This window comes from Amblyomma mixtum, chromosome 7 (genome assembly GCF_055824585.1).
Source record: "Amblyomma mixtum isolate Tamu chromosome 7, ASM5582458v1, whole genome shotgun sequence".
Lineage (NCBI taxonomy): Eukaryota > Metazoa > Arthropoda > Arachnida > Ixodida > Ixodidae > Amblyomma > Amblyomma mixtum.
In genome coordinates, this window is record NC_143018.1 from 15,020,764 (window position 1) to 15,043,307 (window position 22,544).

The 22,544-nt window shown below is 45.2% G+C and overlaps 1 protein-coding gene across 3 annotated transcripts in view; it reads left to right on the top strand.

The window, feature by feature from the left end:
- Grip163 (gamma-tubulin complex component 6) overlaps positions 1 to 22,544 on the top strand; it is a 46,984-nt gene that overhangs the window by 13,887 nt on the left and 10,553 nt on the right. For all 3 annotated transcript variants that reach the window (XR_016284003.1, XM_089551774.1, XM_089551773.1), the window contains exons 9-23: positions 250 to 454; positions 1,337 to 1,493; positions 2,738 to 2,882; positions 4,459 to 4,522; positions 5,820 to 5,929; positions 8,455 to 8,546; positions 8,678 to 8,808; positions 10,091 to 10,265; positions 11,203 to 11,275; positions 12,572 to 13,443; positions 15,713 to 15,878; positions 16,973 to 17,114; positions 17,614 to 17,770; positions 19,561 to 19,598; positions 20,642 to 20,774. Coding sequence is in view for 2 of the 3 variants with exons in the window: in XM_089551774.1 (XP_089407900.1) it covers positions 250 to 454; positions 1,337 to 1,493; positions 2,738 to 2,882; positions 4,459 to 4,522; positions 5,820 to 5,929; positions 8,455 to 8,546; positions 8,678 to 8,808; positions 10,091 to 10,265; positions 11,203 to 11,275; positions 12,572 to 13,443; positions 15,713 to 15,878; positions 16,973 to 17,114; positions 17,614 to 17,770; positions 19,561 to 19,598; positions 20,642 to 20,774 (2,660 nt within the window). In the remaining variant the exon portion in view is untranslated. The remainder of the gene's footprint in view (positions 1 to 249; positions 455 to 1,336; positions 1,494 to 2,737; positions 2,883 to 4,458; positions 4,523 to 5,819; positions 5,930 to 8,454; positions 8,547 to 8,677; positions 8,809 to 10,090; positions 10,266 to 11,202; positions 11,276 to 12,571; positions 13,444 to 15,712; positions 15,879 to 16,972; positions 17,115 to 17,613; positions 17,771 to 19,560; positions 19,599 to 20,641; positions 20,775 to 22,544) is intronic.

The window sequence follows — 22,544 nt, forward strand, 5'->3', positions numbered from 1 at the left end:
ACTTAGTAGTTAATCATTGGTACTGTCTATGCTAAAGTAGCCATATGATTTGTAGTCAGCACAAATATCAACAAAAGTAAATTAAAGTGTCTGGTCCCATCACTCTCAGCAACAGCTGTTGCTGAAATTTATGTTGCAAAGTAGTAACTGTCTTGTGAATAACTTGTGGCTCTACTTTTGCGAATTAAAGCTTTCTGTAGTTTCCTTTGCTTACTATGTTCCTCTGTTCTGGAATTTCTTTATCTGCAGTGTATCGAGCGCCAAAGAAAAGCCGTACGTGACTGAGGCTGGCATTGATGCAGCAGAAATTGTGTGCCAACTGCGGACTGAGAGCCTTGCTACTCTCACCGGTGGCGAACGAGTGGCAGCCTCGTTTGTCGAGCAAAAGGACCTGGTGAGGAAGATGCTGCTGCTACTAGTCGGCGTTCCATCGGACTGCTTTTCTTACGACCCGGTAAGCTGTTCTCGGATCTCATCTGAGATGTTGCGTATGCTTAGGTGGCGGGGAACAAAGAAGCTTTGTGAATGTTTCTGGTGAAACCAAGTGATGTGGCTAGTCAACAGGTCATTACTAGTGATTACAGTAAGTTCCTAATGGACTTATAATGGGTCTGGTGTGTAGGTGTCCATCAATTTATACAGCTAGCAAAGCTGAGTAAAGGACTGAAACACGTGTGGGGAACTTAGTTTGAGGCATTTCTCTTGCATTCCATAAGCTTTTATATTCCAGTGAATATAAATTGTCAACAATGCTACCCACAAACTTTTTACTTTTTTGCAGATTTATGAGGACTCGGGAAAACAATCAGTTTAAAAGGAAAAGGTGTAATCAGTGGCACAACCTGAAATTTTTTCAGTTGATTTTGGAGGGGTGGGTGGGGGGAGGCTACAAAGTGAACTGAGTAATAATATATGGCTGTCCATGTTTCGGGGCAGAGCATGAGGTTTCCAGGCATTCCTAAAAGTAACATGAAAAGAAGAGGCCATCCTAATTTTGTATTCTTCTGTCGTTGTGCTTGTGCTATTGATTCTTGCACGTAACTGCACTTTGCTTTAAGGTGTGTATTACCAATTGAATTATTTTCAGGGCTCATGATCGGTGAAATGGAAGGCCACATGACACACTGGTTATGATTTCTGAATGATACTCTAGCCAAGATCTGCTACCTGACCACCACAAACTATCAACATCACTTGTGATCCCATCATTTGGGAACTGGATTGCACTTGTTTTTGGTGCTATGGGAATAGTTTTCTGGGGAACAGCTGCGTAACTTCGCAGTCTGCGCAACCCGTCGGTGTGGACACGTGGTCATGCGGGTGAAAACCTTTTCAGGCGTCACGCCAGTTCAGCATCAAAGAAGGGACGCGGCTAAAAGGCACATCATCGGAGGCCCTCGCCGCGTCGCTGTCACGGCTCTTGGAGTGCGGCAAGGACGTGCGCTTTTTGGAAGACCTGGTCTCAAATGCTCTCCCAGCAGACATCAAGCCAAGTGAGCCACAGTCGTCGTTCTTGCAGCTGAGTTGAACAGAAGCGGATGCCCTGATAATTACGAATTAATAGCATGTTCATGTTTTATTATTTAAAATACCACAAGACTAACGATACCCTGAAATGAAATTTCTCACACCATGCGCATTCAGAAACATATCGGGGCCTTCTTCTTATGTGCACAAACAGTGTCAGGCTTTAGATTTGCGTTCACACGACATTGGCTGTCTCCGAGTTCACTTTTCTGCACAGAAGTAATGCCTTCTCAATGCCAAGTCTAGATGCTCGCATCCATTTTGATTTCCCAGCTAATTTGCTCCTCTGGACGCATCTATTGTGGAGTGGCAGTCGTAACTGATTCACTGTTCATGTGAAATTTCTCTTAGCTTGAACGATTGGCTGTCATTTCATCTGTCTAAGTCAGCGGCAGTTGACATGTTCAGAAATTAGCACCAGTTACATGTGAAAGCAAGCCCGCACGTGCGCTCAGCATGTGTTCAGAGATGAGTTGTCTCGAGCCAAGAAGCCAGCGGCAGGAGTCGCTGATGTATACTGTTGTGCATGCCACTACAGTGTTCAAAAGAAGGCGTCCCTCATAGCCTGAGTCGCTTTGGGACGTTAAACCCCCATAAACCCTTGTGAACCTAGCAGTACCTATTATGAACTTGGATGTTTTTAATTGTACTCAACCTTGTATTTCTGAAATATATATTTTTTAAATAATGTGTAGAAATGTATGAGCGTACCTACAATCAACACTGGCCGTGGTGCCTCTAGTGTGTGTTGTGTCACCAGAAAAGGCTAACCCTTGGGGCAGTTCTGATGAATTTCGCACTAGCTCACCTTTGATATCATTGACAAATAAGGTAAATGATTAGAAAGGGAGAGGTGTGTGAGTATTGGTACTAGTGGATGGGTAGTATGCATGCCCCCCCCCCCCCCCCCCCCCCCCTTCCCCCTTTCATATTTGCAGGAATTTCAGGCAAGAAGTGTGCATGATGGCCTTGATATAAATTAATTGCCAAACACACTGGCATCCCTTGCTTTGTTGTGGTTGATAGCGCGTATTTGTTTCTGCCCTTCAAAGTACGCATTAGATTTCTGGTTGATCTCCATATGTCGATAACATCTGTTATAGTGTTAGGTGAATGTGATGAAGCAGCTCAAATCTGTCGGGATACGCAGTTCGTGCTTTGGCATGGTTCTCTCTGCATTCCAACGAGGGTTGTGATGCCATCTTTTCAGCCCTGACGTGGCAAGCCTTTGTGGGGGGGCTGAGGCGCTACCTGCACTTCTTCCATGGCTGTGTGGTGCCCGTGGCAAGTCGCGCTGATACGCTGTCCGTGCTTGAGCTGAACCACGCCGTGAGTTGCCTCGTGGACCACGTGAGGTGAGCTGCTCCTCCAATCACCACAGTTCTGATATCCTGGAAATTATAATTCAGTATAAATAGGGTTCACATATTCCAGGCAGTTGGCCATAACAAGAGGTAAAAGCTACTATTAATTATTGTTTTGCAGAAATAGTTTCTAAGGACGAGTTTCCTGGTTCTATGGCGTTGGCGGCAGTGGCGTAACGCGAAGGAGAAATGAGGAGCAAAGAGGAGTGGCGCCATCCGCCATCCCGCAGACTTGTGCTGCCCTCTGTGCCCATTGGCGCAAACTACCGCTTGCGTCGTTCACACTTCTGTGCATAGAGGGCGCCACTCTCTGGTGTAGCGTAGAGTCATTGTAAATTTTTTCGAAGCTTTTTCAGTGAATGTAGTGCGGCAATGGGTGCATTGATTAGAGTTACTGGAAAAGCTTTCAGTGAGTTAAGCCTTAATGGACCAGCACTGCTTTCACGGCGAATGGCTCATTCAGCACCGCAAATTGCTATCGCCGAATCTTGGGTTAAACACAGGCGCAGTAACCGGCGGTCAGCTCTTTTGAGTCACTTGGCTATGAAAGCTTTGGGTAATTTATGTTGAGGTTGTTGATTTGCTTACCCAGCTGTGTCTGTTTGTTAGCTTCACAGTGTTGGTTACAGAAGAGATGCATGCAAAGAAATCATTGCTCTTTCAGGCACTGAATTTGTCAGTGGGGCACATGTCAGTAAAAGTTATTTAATGTTAGTTAGGCTTATTGTTTCGCAGTTAGAATATTAATAAGCCGTTGGTAAACCACACTCTAGGGCTTTTGGAGGGCTTAAAGTGTATGATTGTATATATCTTACTGCTCCCTTTCTTCATTGTCTTAAATCAGTTTGCAAAATTTTGTTTGAAACAATTCAATACCAGTGGAAGTGACAATTGAAATTGGACTGCGTGGTGAAGGTGTGACGTAGTGGTGATGTCGCAAATGCATTATCGGCAAAATTATGATGCACGCATTGAGTGGCTAAATTTTCACCTGTAAGCGAGTAACCCATACTCAAAGTCTTTGAAATTACGGGAAAAAAAAGGGCCTCACATTGTTTTAATGCATGCTTGCAGTGGACGTTTGTGACCGAGTAGCAATGCTTCACAGACTCTGGATTCGGCAGCATTGGTTTTCCTCCTTCAGAGCAAACATTTCTGTGTTGAAATTGTACCGGCACTTTAGATGATGTCATCGTGCCTCCCCCACCCCACCCCCATACTTGGCACTGTGTGCTGAAAGCCTTCGCAGTTTTAAGTGCAGGTTACGTCACTATTTCAGCTGCTAGCCCAAAAAGGCTTCGCATCCTTTACCTGCAAGTTTCACACCCTTGACCCATTAAAGCTCGTTGAAATCTAGAGTCTCTGCAGTTGCCCTTTCAGTCTTTGACTAGTCTCGTGGCGGGGGTAATGAACAACTTGAGAAGGCTGAACTCACCCAGTGTTGGCACCATGCTGTATCACAGCTACATGACACTCGTGCATAACTGTCAACCACATGAAAACCGAGAAGCGTGCAGTGACGATGTTTAGTGTGCATGATATCTGACTGACATGACTCTACGTGCAGGTGCGTTGCTGACATTAGCCGTGGTGCAGTGAAACTTCAGGGTGCTTCCTCACAAGGACTGCAGGTGTGTCGCCTTCATTAAAAACATTGTTACATCTGGAGGAACCTTTTTCTTTTTCTGGGGTCCATACTATGACAAAGCTGTCAATACGTTGTTGCAAGCTTTTCTGTTTTGTGCGTGTCGTATAAAAGTGGACATTTGTCATCCTGTATGGAAACAAATTTGCTCGTTATGGTTGGGCCTGAAGGTAAGTAGGGTCTGACTGGCTGCCGCCAAAGTGTGGACTTTGTAGACTGCATTAGTAGGGCACTCCATTTCTGGGTAAAACCCAAATTTTTGCAGTTGATAAATCTGCAATTCTTGTTTAAATCAGGTTAAACCTGGTTTCTTCCTAAAAAGCTATCATATGAGCCATTGTACGAGTACCATATTCCTGACCCTTCCAAACATGTGGCTTATAGGTACTGATTAAAATGCAGAGGAGACCAGGCTTGTTCACTTTTTTTTCTAGCACAAGTCACTAGGTAACCTCGAGTTCCATTTTGAAATTATGTTCCCACTCTTTGCTAAGTTGAGAAGAGGCTATATCTATTTTATAGTTTTCTTAGCAGATAATTTCATTACAAGCATGCTGAGTTACATAGCGGATGAAAATTTATGTTTATTCCAAGATCTTATTGTATGTTTTGTCGCATTGACCACTGACAGAAGGTTTCAAAAAGACCAATCCCACTAAGCTAAAGGTGATAAAATTGTAAGAAAATAAAAATAAAATGACAAAACACTGGTTCACTGCCTGTCATGTAGGCTCGAGGCAATACTGAGACTGATGTCAAGTTGGACTGATGTCATGTTAGACAGATGCCATGTTTGACACCAGGATACAATGGAGAGCTTTATTTGTCGCCATTCTTGCCAGATGCTCTCTGTGTCGCAAGTTTCAAGAGTTTTGTCAGTAAGAAGGAAATGTATTGAGTTTGAAGTGTGTTACTTTGCATGAGTGAAATAACAAAGCAAGTTCTTGCATGCGGTTTCCCGAGGCGAGACTGAAACATTTTCAAGAAGGACATCCTAATTACAAATGTACTGTCCTTGGTCATCAGACCGGTCATTGCTTTGAGGCCTGCCTTTCTTAACGCAGTCGCCATTTGGTGTCTGCTAAGATCTGCATCTACCAACATTCTCTGCTGTGGCAGTGATGGTATTGTGAAACTCATGATAGGATTGATGTTATTCACCAATCCTGTCACGAATTTCATTGGCTGGTCTCACCTCCAAGAGGAGGGGGCGCTTTTGAGGAGCTTGTCATGGGCTTTGAAGGACCACCACATAGAAATGTGCATTGTCTGTGTGTTCCCAGAGCATGGAGCTGATGCGGAGTCTTCAGCAGCATGCTGAGAGGTTCTGGGGTCAAGAGGAGGCATCTACCGCAGCCTTCCTGCTGTGGCACACCTGCCAACCTTACCTCAGGTGAGCCAGTCTTCTGTTTTCGACCAGCCAGAAAAGAGTCCATGAGCACGTGGCAGTGGCGCTGTGGTGTCCTCATCGTCACGCTGACTCCGGAGCGTTGACTCTCAAGACTCTTGTTGTCCTCTGTTATTGCTAGCTTTTGTGTTGCATGCTTTCTGGTGTACAGTCTTTGTCAAAAGTAACCAGGCTCCATGGTTTGCTTCTCATTCGTATAACAGAGCCCTCACGGCTTCCCTAAAGATCAAAAAGTTCTTTGAAGGTGAAGTCAGGGGTTCTTCTTACCATACAGAGATTTGGAGCTTGAGGGCTGGCATAATAGCTTTAATATACGACTGAGAAGAAAAACGTGCAGCCTGGTTACTTTTGACAAAGACTGTCCCTGCTGCGCAGGTAAGTACCAACTGGCTGCACTCTTCACCCATATGTGAGCCATGAGTTATCATTGCGCTTGTGTCACATGACGTCTTTACATTAACTGCTGCGTCAGTGTTTTGGTATTTTTGCATTTCTACAAGAGCTAACATTCGCCAGTGAGCAGCTTGTGTCCTTGGGCGTGATAGTGCTTGAACCAAGTAGGTAGCACCGTAGCCCTCTTACCCATTGGTAAACTGTGGTATGTGTCAGTATGTTATGCTGAAGAGACAGGTGAAAGAGGTAAACAGACCACACGCAGGTTGCTATCTGTGGTCCGTTGCTACGATGCCAGTGCAAGTCAAGTGCAAAACTTAGGTGTAGACAAATATTCTTGTAATTGTCCGTGTAGCGGTGTCTGGGATGGGCATACCTCTGGGCCAGTGTGTTAAACAGTTGACCATTGTGAGTAAGTGTTGGGAGACAGGTGACAGAGGACTGTTCCTGCCATGTTGATCACATGGTCAACCATGGGGCAGTGTGGTTAAACCTAAAATGATAGCCACCTGGCAGAGAAGACGGTGTGGGGGGTTGTGTGGTAGGTCGTTGCAGCGAACTGGCGTGACGGACATGAGTGGACCCACTAGCTGATATTGGTGCCTGAGTTAGGTCACGCCTAGTGCTGGCTGATGACGCATTAAATTACTGATACAGTCTAGCCCGGTTATAACGAAGTCGGCGGGAATCGGAAATCACTTCGCTATATCCGCTATTTCGTAATATGGGGACTGCGAAAAAAAATGCAAACATCGGCATACCGATTTATTGCCGCTGAAAGAAGTCGTCCAGCGTCCCCTGAACACGTTTCGCGAGTGCGGACTTCGCTGAGGCGAAGTGGTCACGAAATATAAAAAGAAGCGGAACAAGACAGGAAACCGTGATGGCGTCAATGCGGGCGTCAATGCGGGCAGAAAACAAGTGACAATGGCGTCACGCGCGATCTAAGTAGCGTTCGCCGTGCTCCCAACCTGGAACAGTGCGACACTGCGCTCAGTTGTCCGTTCACGAGCTAGATCAAGTCGAATAACTCTGTCCTTATAAACAGCATACAACGATCCGCGATAACGATAAAAATGAGCCACGCTTCCAACATGCACAATGCTGCCGCGCTTTCTCCCTGCCTTGCGCACAGCGGCACCGACATAAAACAAAGCGTGCGCTGCCACACCTCCTGCAGACTGTAGTCCAGCCGTGGCGCCGACTGCCTGGGAGAAATAGAGAACCGCGATTGGCCAAGACAGCCGCTCTCTGCGACGTCATCGAAAAAAAAAAAAAATCGTCTCTGTTCTTTTTTACATTTTTCTCCTGCGCGACGTGCTCTACTGCTCTACGCCGTGACGCCGTTCAAGGACGGCGCAACACGAGACCGGCGTGCCATGCGATGCAGTGAAGCAACCTTTCGCTCCGCAGGAGAGCAGACGATGCCACGAAAGGACGCCGTCAGCCGAATTTTCCTCTTATTTTCGCGGAAAAAATCGCCTCAAGGACGCAAAAATGTGTTCATTGGCAGATTATTTTTCGGTTGGTATTAAATCTCTTCGTTATATCCGCTGACGCGCTCTTATTTACTTCTTTAAAACCGGACCCAAAATGTATTGAAAATGCAAAAATGGGAATGGGAAATTGAAATCCCTTCGTTATAACCGCTATTTCGCTATAAGTGGCTTCGTTATAAACGGGCTAGACTGTACATGTAGTTGCAAACATATTGGAGGGAATGGAACATAGCACGCTGAAAAGGAGCTGGATTAAATGGGTTAGGCAGATGTTTCTTATATCTTGCATCGGGGTGTCGTTAATGATGACTTGTTTTTTCTTGTTTGTTTTTCACAGTATAAATGTTTTTGTTTTTTCATGAAACTAGGATTTTTATGGCTGCCACATGCGGTCTCTGGCTCACATTCTTGCTGGGGCCTGGTTATCTTTTTAGGCAGTAAAGTAGTCTTCTTACAGTGCCAGAAAAAATGATAAAACACAGCCTCACTTGCACACTGACCAGTGGTGGGAGCCAGGCGTTGTGTCTACAGAGTGCTCTGGAATGGCCCGTGATAAAATGCCCTGCCTGAGGCCTGGCTGCAATACGTCCTTAAGTTAGGCATTTTCCCGTCTTTCAGGTTTCTGAAGGAGTGGCTCTATGCGGGGCGCTGCAATGACCCTCACCGAGAATTCCCCATCCAGGTCAACCGTGAGCAGGTGGAAATGCGGGGTGAGGCTCCTGGTTGTCGTCCTGGGGGTGAAAAAACTGCTCCACTTCTTGCTTGCTGCCTGGCCCTGCTAGGGGCACAAGGTGTCATGCAGGTTTCTCATCGTATTATGCTGGCTTTCTTTTCCTTTCAGATGAACGCTTCTGGGAGAATGGATTCACACTGCAGCTTGCGGCCTCGGCAGCCCCGTTCGCGGCTCACTTTCTTGGAGACGTCTTCACCAGTGCCAAGGCAGCTATGCTGCTGAAGGTTTGCAAACCTCAGGTACGCGTTGATTCTGTGCATCCATTCAGATGAACTCTATCTACACGGCTGGGAAACTTTCCAGGGCACTATGTTCGAACTGGTGACGAATATGCACAGCAGTCTAAACCCACCAGGTGTGCACATTAGCCAGGTCCTAATACCTTGACCTGTTCTCTCCATAGAGCGAACCTTGAAGATTTAACTCATCCCTCGCAGTATATGGTAGCGCAGATATAATCAGCCAATCTGGCTTACTTTACTCTTTTCATATTTGTGCTTGAAAGCATTTGCGGGGGCCCAACACCAAGAAAGGAAAACCAGTTAAGGGTCGTGAATAGGGATGTGAGAACATTCAAAATTTCTAACATTTTAAAATTTCTGAATGCCTAGCATAAAGAACCCGCCTCCCTACTTTTGTTGTTGAGAATTTGCTGCTTTTTTCTTTTTTTAAGCATTAGCCTGAGTTTTGTGCCATCCGCAGCACAGACCTTGATGTTGCATGGTCGGAATTAATCTACAGCCCATCGTCCTGGCAATTTTTTTCTCTTCTTTCCTTCATTTCCTCTCATCCCTTTCCCCATGGTGTGGTCTCATTGTCAATCCTGAACGAGGCAGTTACTACGCCTCTCCTTTCCCCATAATCAATTATACTGTGCGTCAGCTCTTCTTTGTACTGCTGACCTGGAAGACGCGGGTTCGATCCCGGCCGCAGCGGTTGAATTTCTTTGGAGGAGAAATTCTAGAGGCCCGTGTACTGTGCGATGCCAGTGCACGTTAAAGAACCCCAGGTGGTCGAAATTTCCTGAGCCCTCCACTACGGCGTCTCTCATAGCCTTAGTCGGTTTGGGACGTTAAACCCCATTAACCAAAACCAACCAAACCAGCTCTTCTTTGTAGTGCTTACTGATGAGCAAGTCTGTTATCTAAGACATGTGGCGAAGTAGCTTCTGTTTCAAATAACCATTGTGCTGCTTTCTTTTTCTCACATAATTTTTCTCCCGTGTTATATTACTTATGTCGCTGCAAGTAGATCCTTCGTTTGGTAGATCGCCCTTTTTGTCACGCCAATTTGCTTCTGTATGCATGTCCACGTGTCCAGCTAATCGCATCTGGATTCTGACCCCAGGGACACGGGATCGCCTCTAAGCTGCATTATAATGGAGGCGAAATGTAAAAAGATGCCTGCGGGCTGTGTGGTGTCAGTCCTTCGCTTTGACATTCATCATAGCTCATGTCCCGTATACCATACCATACCTACCGGCTGATCACATCAGAGACCTCTTTGGTAACTTGTCTGCAGAGCCCTGTTCTGTGGACCCAGAACCGGCGCCCTGTGCTGACATTAGCTTTTGGCAGCCGGCAGCTAGACGAGATTGAGGCGTCAGCCGAGCGCTACACCCTCGCCATGGAGCAGGAGCTCAATCTGGCACCACTGCCCGAGCCCTCCCTGGGGCTCATCTCCCCCCATGTGGAAGGTGAGTGAGTGGTTTAGTGGTCACAGCTGGGGCGCTCTGAAGAGGAATCTGAACTCATCTTTTTGCTGCGGGAACTCGATGTACATGTTCCCAGCATTCTTAGAAACTTCGATTTATTGCCCTGTGCGGCCGATTTCCCTAATTAGATCAGGTTAACGTCTGGCTCCCGCCTTTCTTTTTTTTTTTTTAATTCCCCGCATACGGTGGGAGGAGTCGACCAACGCATGGAGTGCCTTTCAGGTAGTCGCGTGGCGACTGTGCTTGTGCTTTTATTTTGTTTCTTTTAGGTTTCTGTGAATAAATAGGTAGTCAGAGACTACATAGCTGCAAATTAGGCCCACGGAAATAAAAATACGCGTGGAGTCTTTGCTTTCGCCGATCACTACGTATCACTCCGCCGATAGCAGAGCGGCAAGCTGCAACAGGACTAGGTGCAAGGTTGGTCGACTCCTCCCACCGTTTGCGGGGAATTAAAAAAAAAAAAGGTGGGAGCCGGGACGTTTAATTGGGTTTAAATTAGGGAAATCGGCCGCACAGGGCAATAATTCGAAGTTTCCAATAACACTCGGAACGTTTAGATCGAGTTCCAGCGGTAAAAATACAAGTTCAGATTCCTCTTCAGTGCACCTTTAAAGGTGACTTGGTTGGTTCCATGCTCTTTTCTGCTTATTGGCAGTTCTGTTTTTTTTTTGATGAGAAAACACTTGATTAATGCTTTTTAACACAAGCTGCAATGTTATAAGATGCTCCGAGAGGTCAACTATACTGTATTTATGACACAGGAGGGAAGAACTGAAGATAATGCAGTGTTAATTGCTCAATAAAAAAGCGATGCAATTTTTAAAATGATCTTCTGTAGCACAGAAGAAGCTTTGTTATTTCATTGTGCGCTTATCTGCAGGCGCACCTTGACAGCACCTTTTTTTTTTGTTTTCAGTGCCACAGGACTGGATCAAAGTCCAGGAGGAGCAAGCGAGTGCTAAAAGTCGTCTACTGTTTGCCATACCCCGGTATGTCACTCGGCAGGCTGTAGACTGGTCAAATGTTTAGGGGAATCCCCCAAGGTGGAGTAGATTTGTAATAAGGGAGTAATTACTCATTGGCATCCACCCGAGCGCAGCCATACGGCTACAAAGGAAAGCTATACAGCTTTCTCAGAAACTTCGTAGTTAAAGAAAAATAGGCTGTAGACTGTATGTGTCGAATTAAGCTTATTGGTTTATTTAGAATTTAGAAATTGTGCCATCTTTATGTACTCCTTTGCACTGGGTTTAACTTTGCTGCCATCTGGCCTTGCACTGTGCGCAGCCAACTTCCCCCCCAATACCTGCCTCAGCTTGTGTGAATTTAGCATCTCCAGCCAGCACGAGGCGATACATATTAGCGGTGTGCAAGCACTTCAGTTTCAAGTTTGAATTGAACAATAACCAGCCATTAAATTTATACTTGCGAATTGAAGTCTTATATTCAATGAATATTAGACTTCAATTCACAAGTATTCACAGTTCACAATTCAATTCACAACGAATATTAGACTTCAATTATTCAATGAATAATTTAAATTTAGAATATAGTGGTCAGTTGGGCAAACATTACCTTTTTAATTTCAGCACCAGTGACATTTTAAATTGTGGAAGCTGCAACGCATTGTGGCTGATAATCTACACAGCAATGCAAAGAAGGCAATCACTCGATGAACCATGTGCTTAGCTGTTGCAAGAATATTGCACAGACAGATTGCAAACGGGGGCACAACATACTTGTTTAGATGCCCTGCAGGAACCTGTACAAGAAGTATGGTTATTATTATTTCTTTTTCGTTGTTGTTTTTCTTAAGTACAATTTTATAGCCAACTGGTTTTGCTGACTGTCGGTCTTCGGGCAACAAGCTACTCTGGTACCTCAGGTAAACCTGGTATGTGTAATTGTGCTTGTAAAGAAGTGTGAATAAATTATAGTAATAGCAATGATTGGTTGGTTGGTTTATGGGGTTTAACGTCCCAAAGCGACTAAGGCTATGAGAGACGCCATAGTGGAGGGCTCCGGAAATTTCGACCACCTGGGGTTCTTTAACGTGCACTGACATCGCACAGTACACGGGCCTCTAGAATTTCTCCTCCAAAGAAATTCAACCGCCGTGGCCGGGATCGAACCCGCGTCTTTCGGGTCAGCAGCCGAGCACCATAACCACTCAGCCACCGCGGCGGCTAATAGCACTGATTATTATTATTATTACTTTTATTATGATTATTACCATTGAAGTACTCCTTTGCATTTTTCTTTTTTTCCTCTTCCCAATATTTCAGCTCCCCAAGTTCGAACACTGGCAGGCTTCTCTCTCCTAGCATGGAGACAGCTTCTGCCCCCCTGCCTGCTTCTCCTCTTGCGGCACCAGCTGACCAGCCACGCGAAGACCTGCTTTACTCGGTGACCACCGGCACACACATGAGAGTGACGGGGAAGTCCGGCAGTCACGTTGCAGAACCAACAAAGCAGGCCACGGGTCTCTACTGTGAAGCCAGCGGCACGTACGGCAGAGGTGGACAGCGCAACATCTTCGGTCACGCATCCGACTCCCAGCTTCGTAGCATTCTGTATCCTGACATTCTTGCCAGGGAGATGATGGGCGAACAGCAAAAGGGGGTCGAAGGTGACTGCGCCGCAGAGGATGGCGTTGCAGAAAGCGCGGAAGTCGAGTCAGGGCAGGGAGAAACTGACTTGGTGGTGTCATCAGGCGGCCCTGCTTCGAAGTCTGAATCGGCAGATGGGACGTTGGATTCAAGCCGGCTTATGCCAGAAACAACTTCTGGTGATAAACCTGAGGGTTGCATGGAACAACCTGGTGAACTGGCGCCGTCTACAACCGGTGACCCTGCTTTGTCACCGGTGGCATCTCAACATTCTTCAGATTGCAGCAGTCGAGAAGAGGATGAGACCAGCCATGACAGCAAGGCAGGGCAGAGAGCTGCAGAGCCTAAAGAGGCTGGTGGAGACTGTCTCGATGCATTGGAGGACTGGATCTTGGACCATGGTGTCGATGACGCTCTTCGAGCCGAGGATGGCGGTGGAGATGCCAGCATACTGGAGGTCGACGCGAAAACTCACACAGCCGTCTCTGGAAATGAATTCGTGCCTGAGTGTAGTGCCATGTCTTATTCCACGTACTCCAAGGTCATATGTGAGTATTGTGACTGTCTTGAGGTGTTATTGTGCCTCGTATTCCTGAATGACGTATGCTTGTGTGGTTTTCTCGAGGGATGAAAACAGGAACTGGAGAGACTACCATCGTATTGGACGAACTTATCGTAAGCTCGTGCAAAACTAATCTCGGCATGGAGAATGTGGTCATTGCATTAGCCCAGCGGTTTGGAAAATTTCACTGGGCAGAAAATTTCTTCCTATAACTACAGACAGTTGCTCCTTTCTAATTAGCACAAACTTAGGCAACAGCATTTCAGGAGATGTCTAACATCATGAGAGAGAAAAGCAAAGAGAGTTGTATGCAAATTCCAGACAGAATCACCAAGAGGACGCAAAGCATGTTTAAGATTTAACCCTTTTTGACATGTTTTTTTTTAAAGTATTTTCAGTGGGACAGTGAAAATGGGTACATGATTCATTGATGATCAGCTTGGGTGGGTTTGGCAATGCATTCAGTTAATGTTAATATTCTGATTATAAACTGCAAGAGTGTCCAAAATCAGATCAACTGTGTTTTACTACTTTTATGCACCATCAAACCAGATGTTGTAGCAGTGTTTATAGTGGTGTGGCCTTATTTGAAATTTCGAATGGTTTGTGATTGGCAACAATGTTCTCTAAATTTTTTTTTTGTTTGATAAACTGGCATTGCACACATACAGAAACTCTCCTACGCAGTTTCAACCCTATGGAGCAATGAGTAAAGTGTTCTGCTTGCAAGCATGAGGTCGCGGGATTGAATCCCAGCTGCTGTATCCACATTGCAGGGGAAGTGGAAATAAAAAACGTCTTGGTCCATGTTAGGGAATCAAATCAAATCAAATTTTATTCTGCCAATTTTATTTTATTTTATTCAAATTTTATTTATTAAACCTGAGCCCTCTACTGTGGTGTGTCTTACAGTACTGCTGCAGCTTTAGGACGTCAAACCCCTTATACCGGCCTGCCTATATGAACCTGTTGGGTAAAGGTTTGCTTGTTGGTGCAGACGTTCGCGTAATATTGTGTAGTAAGCGTACACATGATGATCACACTTGTGACATCAGTTTTCCGCTGCTTGCTGCTGCTTAAGCTCAACACAATGGTGGGGCACTGCATAGAGTTTCTCTAAATTACCTAGAGGGAACGCTGGTGGTAGTGCACTTCATTCGCCATGGAGAGACGCTGGTATGCCCAGAAGATGTGGTTTTTATATTTGGCTTGGCTGTTTTTGGGCATAAAATGTGGATTAAGCCAAAACAACAAAACTCTTCTCAAGACAGACCTCGAAGAAATGCTCTGAAAGGTTCCATACCTGCCTACGACATCGAAGTTTCACTTGCATTAAATTTATTGAAGAAATGAAAAGTGCACTATTGATGTAATTTCTTCCACACGCAGAAAAGAGCATCACGGTGCAGCTGCTGCATCGGAGATGCAGTCTACACTTTTGTCCTAACACTAGCCAAGCCAAATACAAAAATCTTATTTTCCCAGCATTCTTGTAGTGTATGAAGTGCTCTTTAAGAAACTCGCATAGGCGGTGGTGCCTTTTTGAAGCGAAAAGCTTCACTAGGCTAGTCAACACCGGGTCTGGTGTGTGCCGTGATCAATTTTAGCCACAGCGGCACATGTGCGAGTTAGCCGTGCGACGTCACTAGAAAGGCGCACGTGGTCGGCGGAGCCGCCGCCGAGCGCGGCTCCGCCGGTTGACTTTCGCCGTCATTTGCGCGCTCTGTGCGTGTTTACCGAGTGTTTACCACGCTCGGCTTCCTCGTGTGACGCTACTTGCACCCGCGTGTTTACCACAGTTACTACGCATATGGAAGGAGGGCTATATAACGCACTTGCCTACACCATTATCGTGGTGCTCCCAGTGCATTGTGTGCGAACTGCGACTGCCGTGACGTCAAACCAAGCACAACTGCAGCTTTTCGCTTGTATATCCAGGCTTAACCAGAGCTAAGCCACTGCCAATTTTTTCCTCTATGTGGTATTGAGAGGCCCTATTGGGCACAGTGCGAGAGCATCACAGGCCAGGCATTTGCAGGGAACAGGAACTGCTTTTCTTTACTTGTCAGCTCATAGGAATTATGGTGAGGCCAGTTTGCTACCATTCGTTGCGGTTTGTGGTCTGGAATAATTCCAGTTTAACTTGCTGCACTAGGGATCTTCATCACCGTACTATTTATTTTTTGCCTTGGCCAATGTTGACGAAAAGTGTGTGGGCATCTCGAAGTGTGCACCAACTTCTGAACTTGCCCCAGCCCAAGAGCCACTGGAATCGACCAGGCTGGCGTACTTCTCACCCGGTGATGCTAGTGACAGCACCACGAGCTGCGACTCCTGGGACTGGAGCCTGGATGGCGGACTATGCCGGCTGCCTCTCGAGGTGGTCCTGAGGCGCTCTCTGCTCCCCCCGTTGACAGCCCAGTGAGTGTTCTGCCTTCCCTGTCTCTGTGGTGGTAGCAAGGCCCATGCAGTGTTTGCTGTACAGCACTGAGAAATTTGTCTCTTGAATGAACAAGCTCCCCCACCTGCATTATAGGTCTGCCTCGGTGAGACACCTACATCAACGATTCTGTATAACTTGCATTTCGAATTTGTCATCCACTTTTGTGTCCGTACTGAAGAGTTCGCCTGGAAAACAATAAAGACCACTCTTGTCTTTAAAAGCGAATTCTGTGTTATATTTAGCTACATACACTGCATGCTACCTACATGGCTGCATGGGTAAGAGCATGTTTTCCATGTAATCCAAGCAGGCTTGTAAAATAGGAAAATGGAGAACAAAAAGTAGCAGAGGACCTCAATAAAATTCCGGCTCTTTTGCGGGCAGTGAGGAGGAATGTATTTTTGCAGCAGTTGCACTCAGTTTTGAATTTGCTTTTACAGCTGTATCTATATATATTTGCCAACCAGATATTCCTTCAGTTTGAGCAGCATTTTCATTCTGATTGGTCAAAAACAAAAGTGGTACATTCATTTACCGGGAGGGCCAAAAAGTGGATGCTTTTGAGAATGTTCCAAGTACAGTTGCTTCTACTCAATGCAGTTTCCTATTGCATTCATTTTTTCTAGCTTCTGGTATCCATCTCTGCCACATTACAGACTAATGAGTGGGATGAAAGACCTAACTAGTACAATGCCACACTGATTGCAGGTACAACATTGTGCAAACTTGATAGAGTCGCATAATAAACTAAGCTGTGACCTGCCGACGTGAGGCATTATAGGTGACTCACTTAGGAGGCAGACATATTGGAACAGAATGCTGTTGGTATGTACAACATGTACATAACTTGCAAGCCTGATAGGTGAGCTTCTGCTGTTTCCCATGGAAGCTGAAATCGTGATGCTTTTTCCGCCAATAACCTGTGTGTTCTTTCATAAATTTCGTTGTTAGCTATACGTATTAGGGGTTATTTGAATCACAGGGCTCTGTCTTAAGCGTGTTCATTGTCATCCAAGAGTCTTTCTCACTGCCACTGTCTTGTTTCTCTCCCTTTTTTTTTATTTCCTTTCAGGATGAAGCTACTAAATCGAGTCTGCGTGTCATATTTTGTTAACGAGCTGCGACTTTATGACCACCTGGAGGCTCTCGTCAACTACTACTGTTTCCAGGACGGAGAGTTTGGACAGGCATTGTGTGATGCCATATGCCATGAGGTGGGCTTGCCTGTGAAGTTGTGCGAGAGGCATAGAGCAGAATCAGGTGCAGGTGTACGTAGACAAATATAGTAGTCAGAAACGTTGTCCGGCAGACTGAGGCTTCCCTTTCTTCCCGTGTTCTGGCCTAAGTGGGTGCGGGCTGCTTTCTTTCCTTTATCTCTTTCCTTTCTTTCTTTTAACTGTTGCATGATGGTCCCAGAAAGCAAGTGGCCATCGTGCAGTAGTTAAATGACAGCAGCATAACGCAGGCCAGGCCTTGTCGGTCATTACATGATCACAATGCATTACACGTCCTTGCGCATATCAGGGACCCTTCGATAGGTGAGGTAGGGAAGGGTAGAGTAGCACGTAGGAGAGTAAAGCGGGGTAGTTGTAAGTCGTATGAGGTTAGTCGTATGAGGTTAGTTGTATTTAGGTGTGTGGCATGTTGTGTGGACAAAGAGCCACTGAGTGCTGTGGCAAAGGTGGCTAAGTGAAGCTCTCTCCCGTTGCGCAGCTCAAGTCACCCAAGAGTTCACCTGCGGAGTTTCTCAATCCGAGGACTCTGAATTTGGTGCTTGCTCATGCCCTGAGCTCATCCCTGCACGGAGACCGTCCAGAGGCTTCCAACCTGACCCTCGATGCCCGCCGCATCCCCTCAGTCATCCTTCCTGGTGAGCTGTTGAAGGAGTCTCTGATGAATGTGGAAGGGGAACTGGTGGAAGCGAATACTGGGTGTTTAAAAAAAAAAAAGAAAGGGTGGAATGCAGTTGGACTTAGGCAGGGTGTTTCTCCTTGAGAAATGCCCAATATACAGTCCAATATACTTTGGGGAATCGCCCAACCGTGAGTACATTTAGATCAGGGGAATAATTAGTCATGAACCCTTTCAGGCGCTTTGTACACAATTGCGTAAGCGGAAAACTTAGCTTTTTCTGAGAAACTGGAGCACTTAACAGTGATTTCATTATTTCAGTCAAATTGAGCACCCTTGTTGCAAATAAGTTGCTTTTTTGTACTATGTAGCGAATGCACTTTGTCCGTCGTTTTTATGCAGACAGATTTTGCCGTGAGTGAGAACATCGGTTGTTTTTGCTCAATTTCGAGCGTAATGCGAATCTTGGAAACACAAAGCGATTCCACGATCCCTAGGGTGTTTACCTGACACACGAGAGCATTTCGATGTTATTATTTCTAACAAATCTGACACCTTTGTGTGGAATTCTCCACATCGTTGTAAAAATTTACCTGCTGGTCTTTCACGTTCGGAAACTAACAAATTCCCTTTCTTGAGGCCTGAATATACTAGTTAGGTGAAAAAATAATTTATTTCAGTCAAAAAACAAAAAATGGCGCCTGAAAGGGTTAACATCCACCTTAGTGCAGCCGGCCTGTTGTTGAACTTGGCTAAATGCTAATCTGTAATTATATTCCCCGGTCTGAAATCTGCCCCCTTTTAGGCGGCTCCCCAAGGAGAAGGAGTGGGGACCTTTATGCAAGCAGGCATGTTCATTAGCAGTTTGATCTTGGACCCTTGTAGTTTTTCTTTCATGTCCTCTCAGCTCACCCAGTACTACCTAGCTTCAAGTGTTTGCATTGCTTCAGGAGCAGAAGGAGTGCTGTCATCAGGAGTTGCACTTTTCTCAGCATCTTTTGAAGGATGCAATAGGAAATCAAGAAAAAGAGCACAAATTCACAGTAGCTTGGAGTGAGATTGCTTCACTGCATCAGACAGTTCTACGAGGGAGCAAGTAGAACAACCAAGTAGTTTACTTCTAGTAGTTACTAAGACATAGCAGTTTAAGGGCTAGTAGTCACTACTCCTAAAACGGGCTTCTAGAATAGTTTAGGTAACTGACCTGGGACGGTAGGTTGGGGAATAGCCCCATTTTGGATGTGGTGATATACCCACACAAGTCATGTGGAGAACAGCAGCTGATGACAGGGAGCATTAGTAACTGAGTACGTGTTCTGGGTGTTCATTTTTGAAGCATTTTACATTTCCACGTGTCTTGCTTTCCTGCTGTTGTATGCATCATAGTTTAAAGCTAGATTAACATGTTCTAGTGCCTGTTTTCATTTGTGGCAACTTCAGTAAGAGTTTATTTAGTCACGAATACATCACTGTACAGCTGATGATCTTGTCACTTTCTGAGCTGTTAGAAGACCTGAAGGTCCCAAATTTGTTGAACAAAAGAGTGCGACATGAGGTACTGTTCGAAATTAATCTATTAATTGCATTTCTGCTGCTGTGTTTAGTGCATTAACAGGCCTGTTTAATCGTGCTTCTTGGAGTCGTTTTAGATAATATAAAGGCGCTAGGAAGACTAAAATGAACTAAAAATTTAAGCATGAAGTAATGAAAGGGTTGAACATTGGGAACACTTTTTGTAGAAATTACTTGTCATGTTAATTTATTCTGTCATAACTGCTTTTTCTGTTCTCTTTCTTTACCTATAAACAGGACAGAACATCTTATGCTGTCTTTCAATGAATTACAAGGTAAGTTTTTGGCACACAGTTTTCATTTCCCTCGATATGTAGAGAACTCTCTTGCTGTAAAAGATTGCTCAAGCTGTTCTACTGCACTGGTTTGCAAGGTCTTTTCAGCAATGGTGAAAGAAGGACTCTGGGTAGGCATCGGAATTTCAGCGTAGTTTAAGTTGAAATCAGAGGAAAGCAGGCAGACTATCTTCAGAATTGTCTTTAGCGTCCCTCTAGGTTGATTTTGTTCAGTAACGGATATTGAAGCATGTTGTTTGCATGTGTAAAGGGGCACTGAGAACAGCTGTGTCCAGCTTTTGTTGTTGATAAAAAAATTATTGTTCGGGTTCCTGTGTCTGTGCCATTGTTGTTTGGCAACAAAAGATGCATGAATTGCTGAAAAAAATTATATTTTCTTTTCCCACCACTCAGTTCACTGAAAGCTTGTGACATCAAGAACAAAAGGGACTCTGTGTTGAGTGTTTGGAAGTGATTGTCGCAGCAGAAACGAACGCATTGTCATGGCTACATCTCTAATCTTCAATCACCGTCTAGACAGCATTCCGTGCCTTGAATTGGACTAGCAGAGATCTCAACCAGATCTCTCCCATATCACTGTTATAAATTCTCAAGGCTATAGAAGGTGCCTTAGCCCAGATTGATTTATTGTGAACAATTGTTTTTCTTTGACTTTGGTCAGTGGTCGCTGTTTTCGTTTTTTTCAACGTGCCTCACCATGACCAAGCGGTCTTCCTTCAAATGCTAGACTGCAGGTTTGTTAGTGAATGCCACTGTAGCCCAGCCTCAGAGATCTGCTTACAAAAAATTAATCTTGACGTCATTGCTGTTTGCTAGTGAAAACGGCCAGTGGTGGCGATACCTGTATTTAATTTTCTGGCCTTTTCTAGCTCGTAAGAGTTAGATTTTCAGTGAAAGTATGAAATGCGGTAATCTCTCGATAGGGGCCAACTGCGATGTCTTCTCGGTATCCCTTCAAGGGAAAAAGTTGATCACTAAGTTGAGCACTCCACTCTGAGTGATACCGGTCCCCTAACTTGCAGGTGCAGTGGCCACTCAATGTGGTGATCACCAAGGCCTGCCTACTGCGCTACAACCGGATCTTCAGCTTCCTGCTTGGCCTGAGACGGGCCATGTGGGCTCTGTCGGACATCTGGAGCCATCTCAAGCCATCCGGTCAGTGGAAACAAGACCGTGTTTGAAGAGCTTGCAAATCGAGTACTTTCCTTACTGCAGGTGACTTCAGTTGGAGCAGAAAAGTCAGTTATCGCCCTAAGCCTTGATACTAGAGTACTACACGGGCTTCTGGTATAGGACAGAAGAGGTGCCACCACTGTAAGGAAGTTATGAAAAGAGGAAAGGTACAAAGGGCAAAACGCATGTCTAGAACACGCTCTGAGCGTGTTTCGGGCGTAACACGCGATAACTAGCCATAAGATTTGGTTAAAAATGGTCTGGATGTAAACATGTGCTATTAAACTCATAGAATTTCATCGTCATTTTTGGCTTTCTTGGTCGCAGCGGCTTTGGGAGCTCAGGAAAACACAGTTTGGTTATTCTAGGCATGCGTTTTGCCCTCTGTACATGGATTCCAGCAGTGTGTAAAGTGTGCTCTGACTGAGTATAGTATTTATATTTTGACACATGCGCATTTGAATGCACTTTAATAAACAAAATGTAAAAACAAAATGTCAATGTCAAAAGGGGGTCGTAGTTTGGTTCATACCCAGCAACACATTAACAAATTTTCCATCCCCTTGCACTTGGCGGGGTTCCCCTCTTTAATCAGTCCACTCATTATACTGTGCCTGAATTCCAGCTCACAAGTTGTATGCAGCACAGTGAAATGCAGAGCTCTTCCCTCCAGTCAGGGCCAAGGAAGAGTAGTTCGTCAATCTGAGCAGTGTTGTGGTGTTTTTTTTTTTTTTTTTTCAAACAATTGCTGCAGCAATTGAAAAGGTAGTTCAGGATGTTGTTTTGAAAGTACAGTGAGCATTTAATTCGCCGGTTAAATTAGCAGAGAAAGTCCGCACGAACACAGCACTGCGAAGGCCTGCTTTGAAGTGGTGCACCGCATTCGTAAACATGGCGTCCGCCAAGTCAGCTGAGTCTCCTGTGTGCAGCAGGTGGACACTGGTGCTCTTTTCTTCCCAGAGATGGAGCCAGCAGTTGTGGGGCGAGGGGAAGGAGGAACACATTTATGCAGTGTGCGCTGTTCTGATTGGTTCAGATCATCATAGCCTTCACAGTGCTGCAAACTGCTTGTGAGATGGAGTGTAGGGCCGCACCTTCTGATTGATTGCTGATGTACTTTAGGCAAAGTATGTAATTTTCTGCCTCTAGTAATTTTTTGCTATTAGTAATTAGTGTAATTTTCTGCCTTGTTGGACATTTTGAGTCTGGAGTAAGTACAGAGATGAAGTTTCAAAAATGAAGAAAGGATATAGGTAATTTGGCATGTGGGGATGCTACCCAGCAAGTTTCAGCTGCAGGCATTGTGTGGATGTCATTTAGTATGGTTTTCAACACTGCGTGACAAGCAGCTTCGACGTTCCATCTGCATTAAAATTGACACTGAGTGACACTTATGTCTGTCTGTCAAGAGCCAGTGACGCAGAACTTGACAGCCTTCTTACCAGAATGGGGTAGAGGCATGAATAGACGAACTTCTCTTTGGGTTTCATGTTTCCAAGCACACATGATGCAACATGATCATAGTCCGGTGATCATGATGCTATGCTGGTGCCGACCACAACCAAAAGTAATGAAGTGGCCTGTGATTAATTTAGTTGCGACATGCTCTAAATTTCTGATCTTATTTTCAGAATTACTGCATTTGTAGGGGTATTTCAAGTTAGAAACACTGACACACAAAGAAACTTTGTGCCTATACTTGTTTGGCGTCCGACCGAAAGGACTGGCAATGCATGCATCACTGTTCTCGGG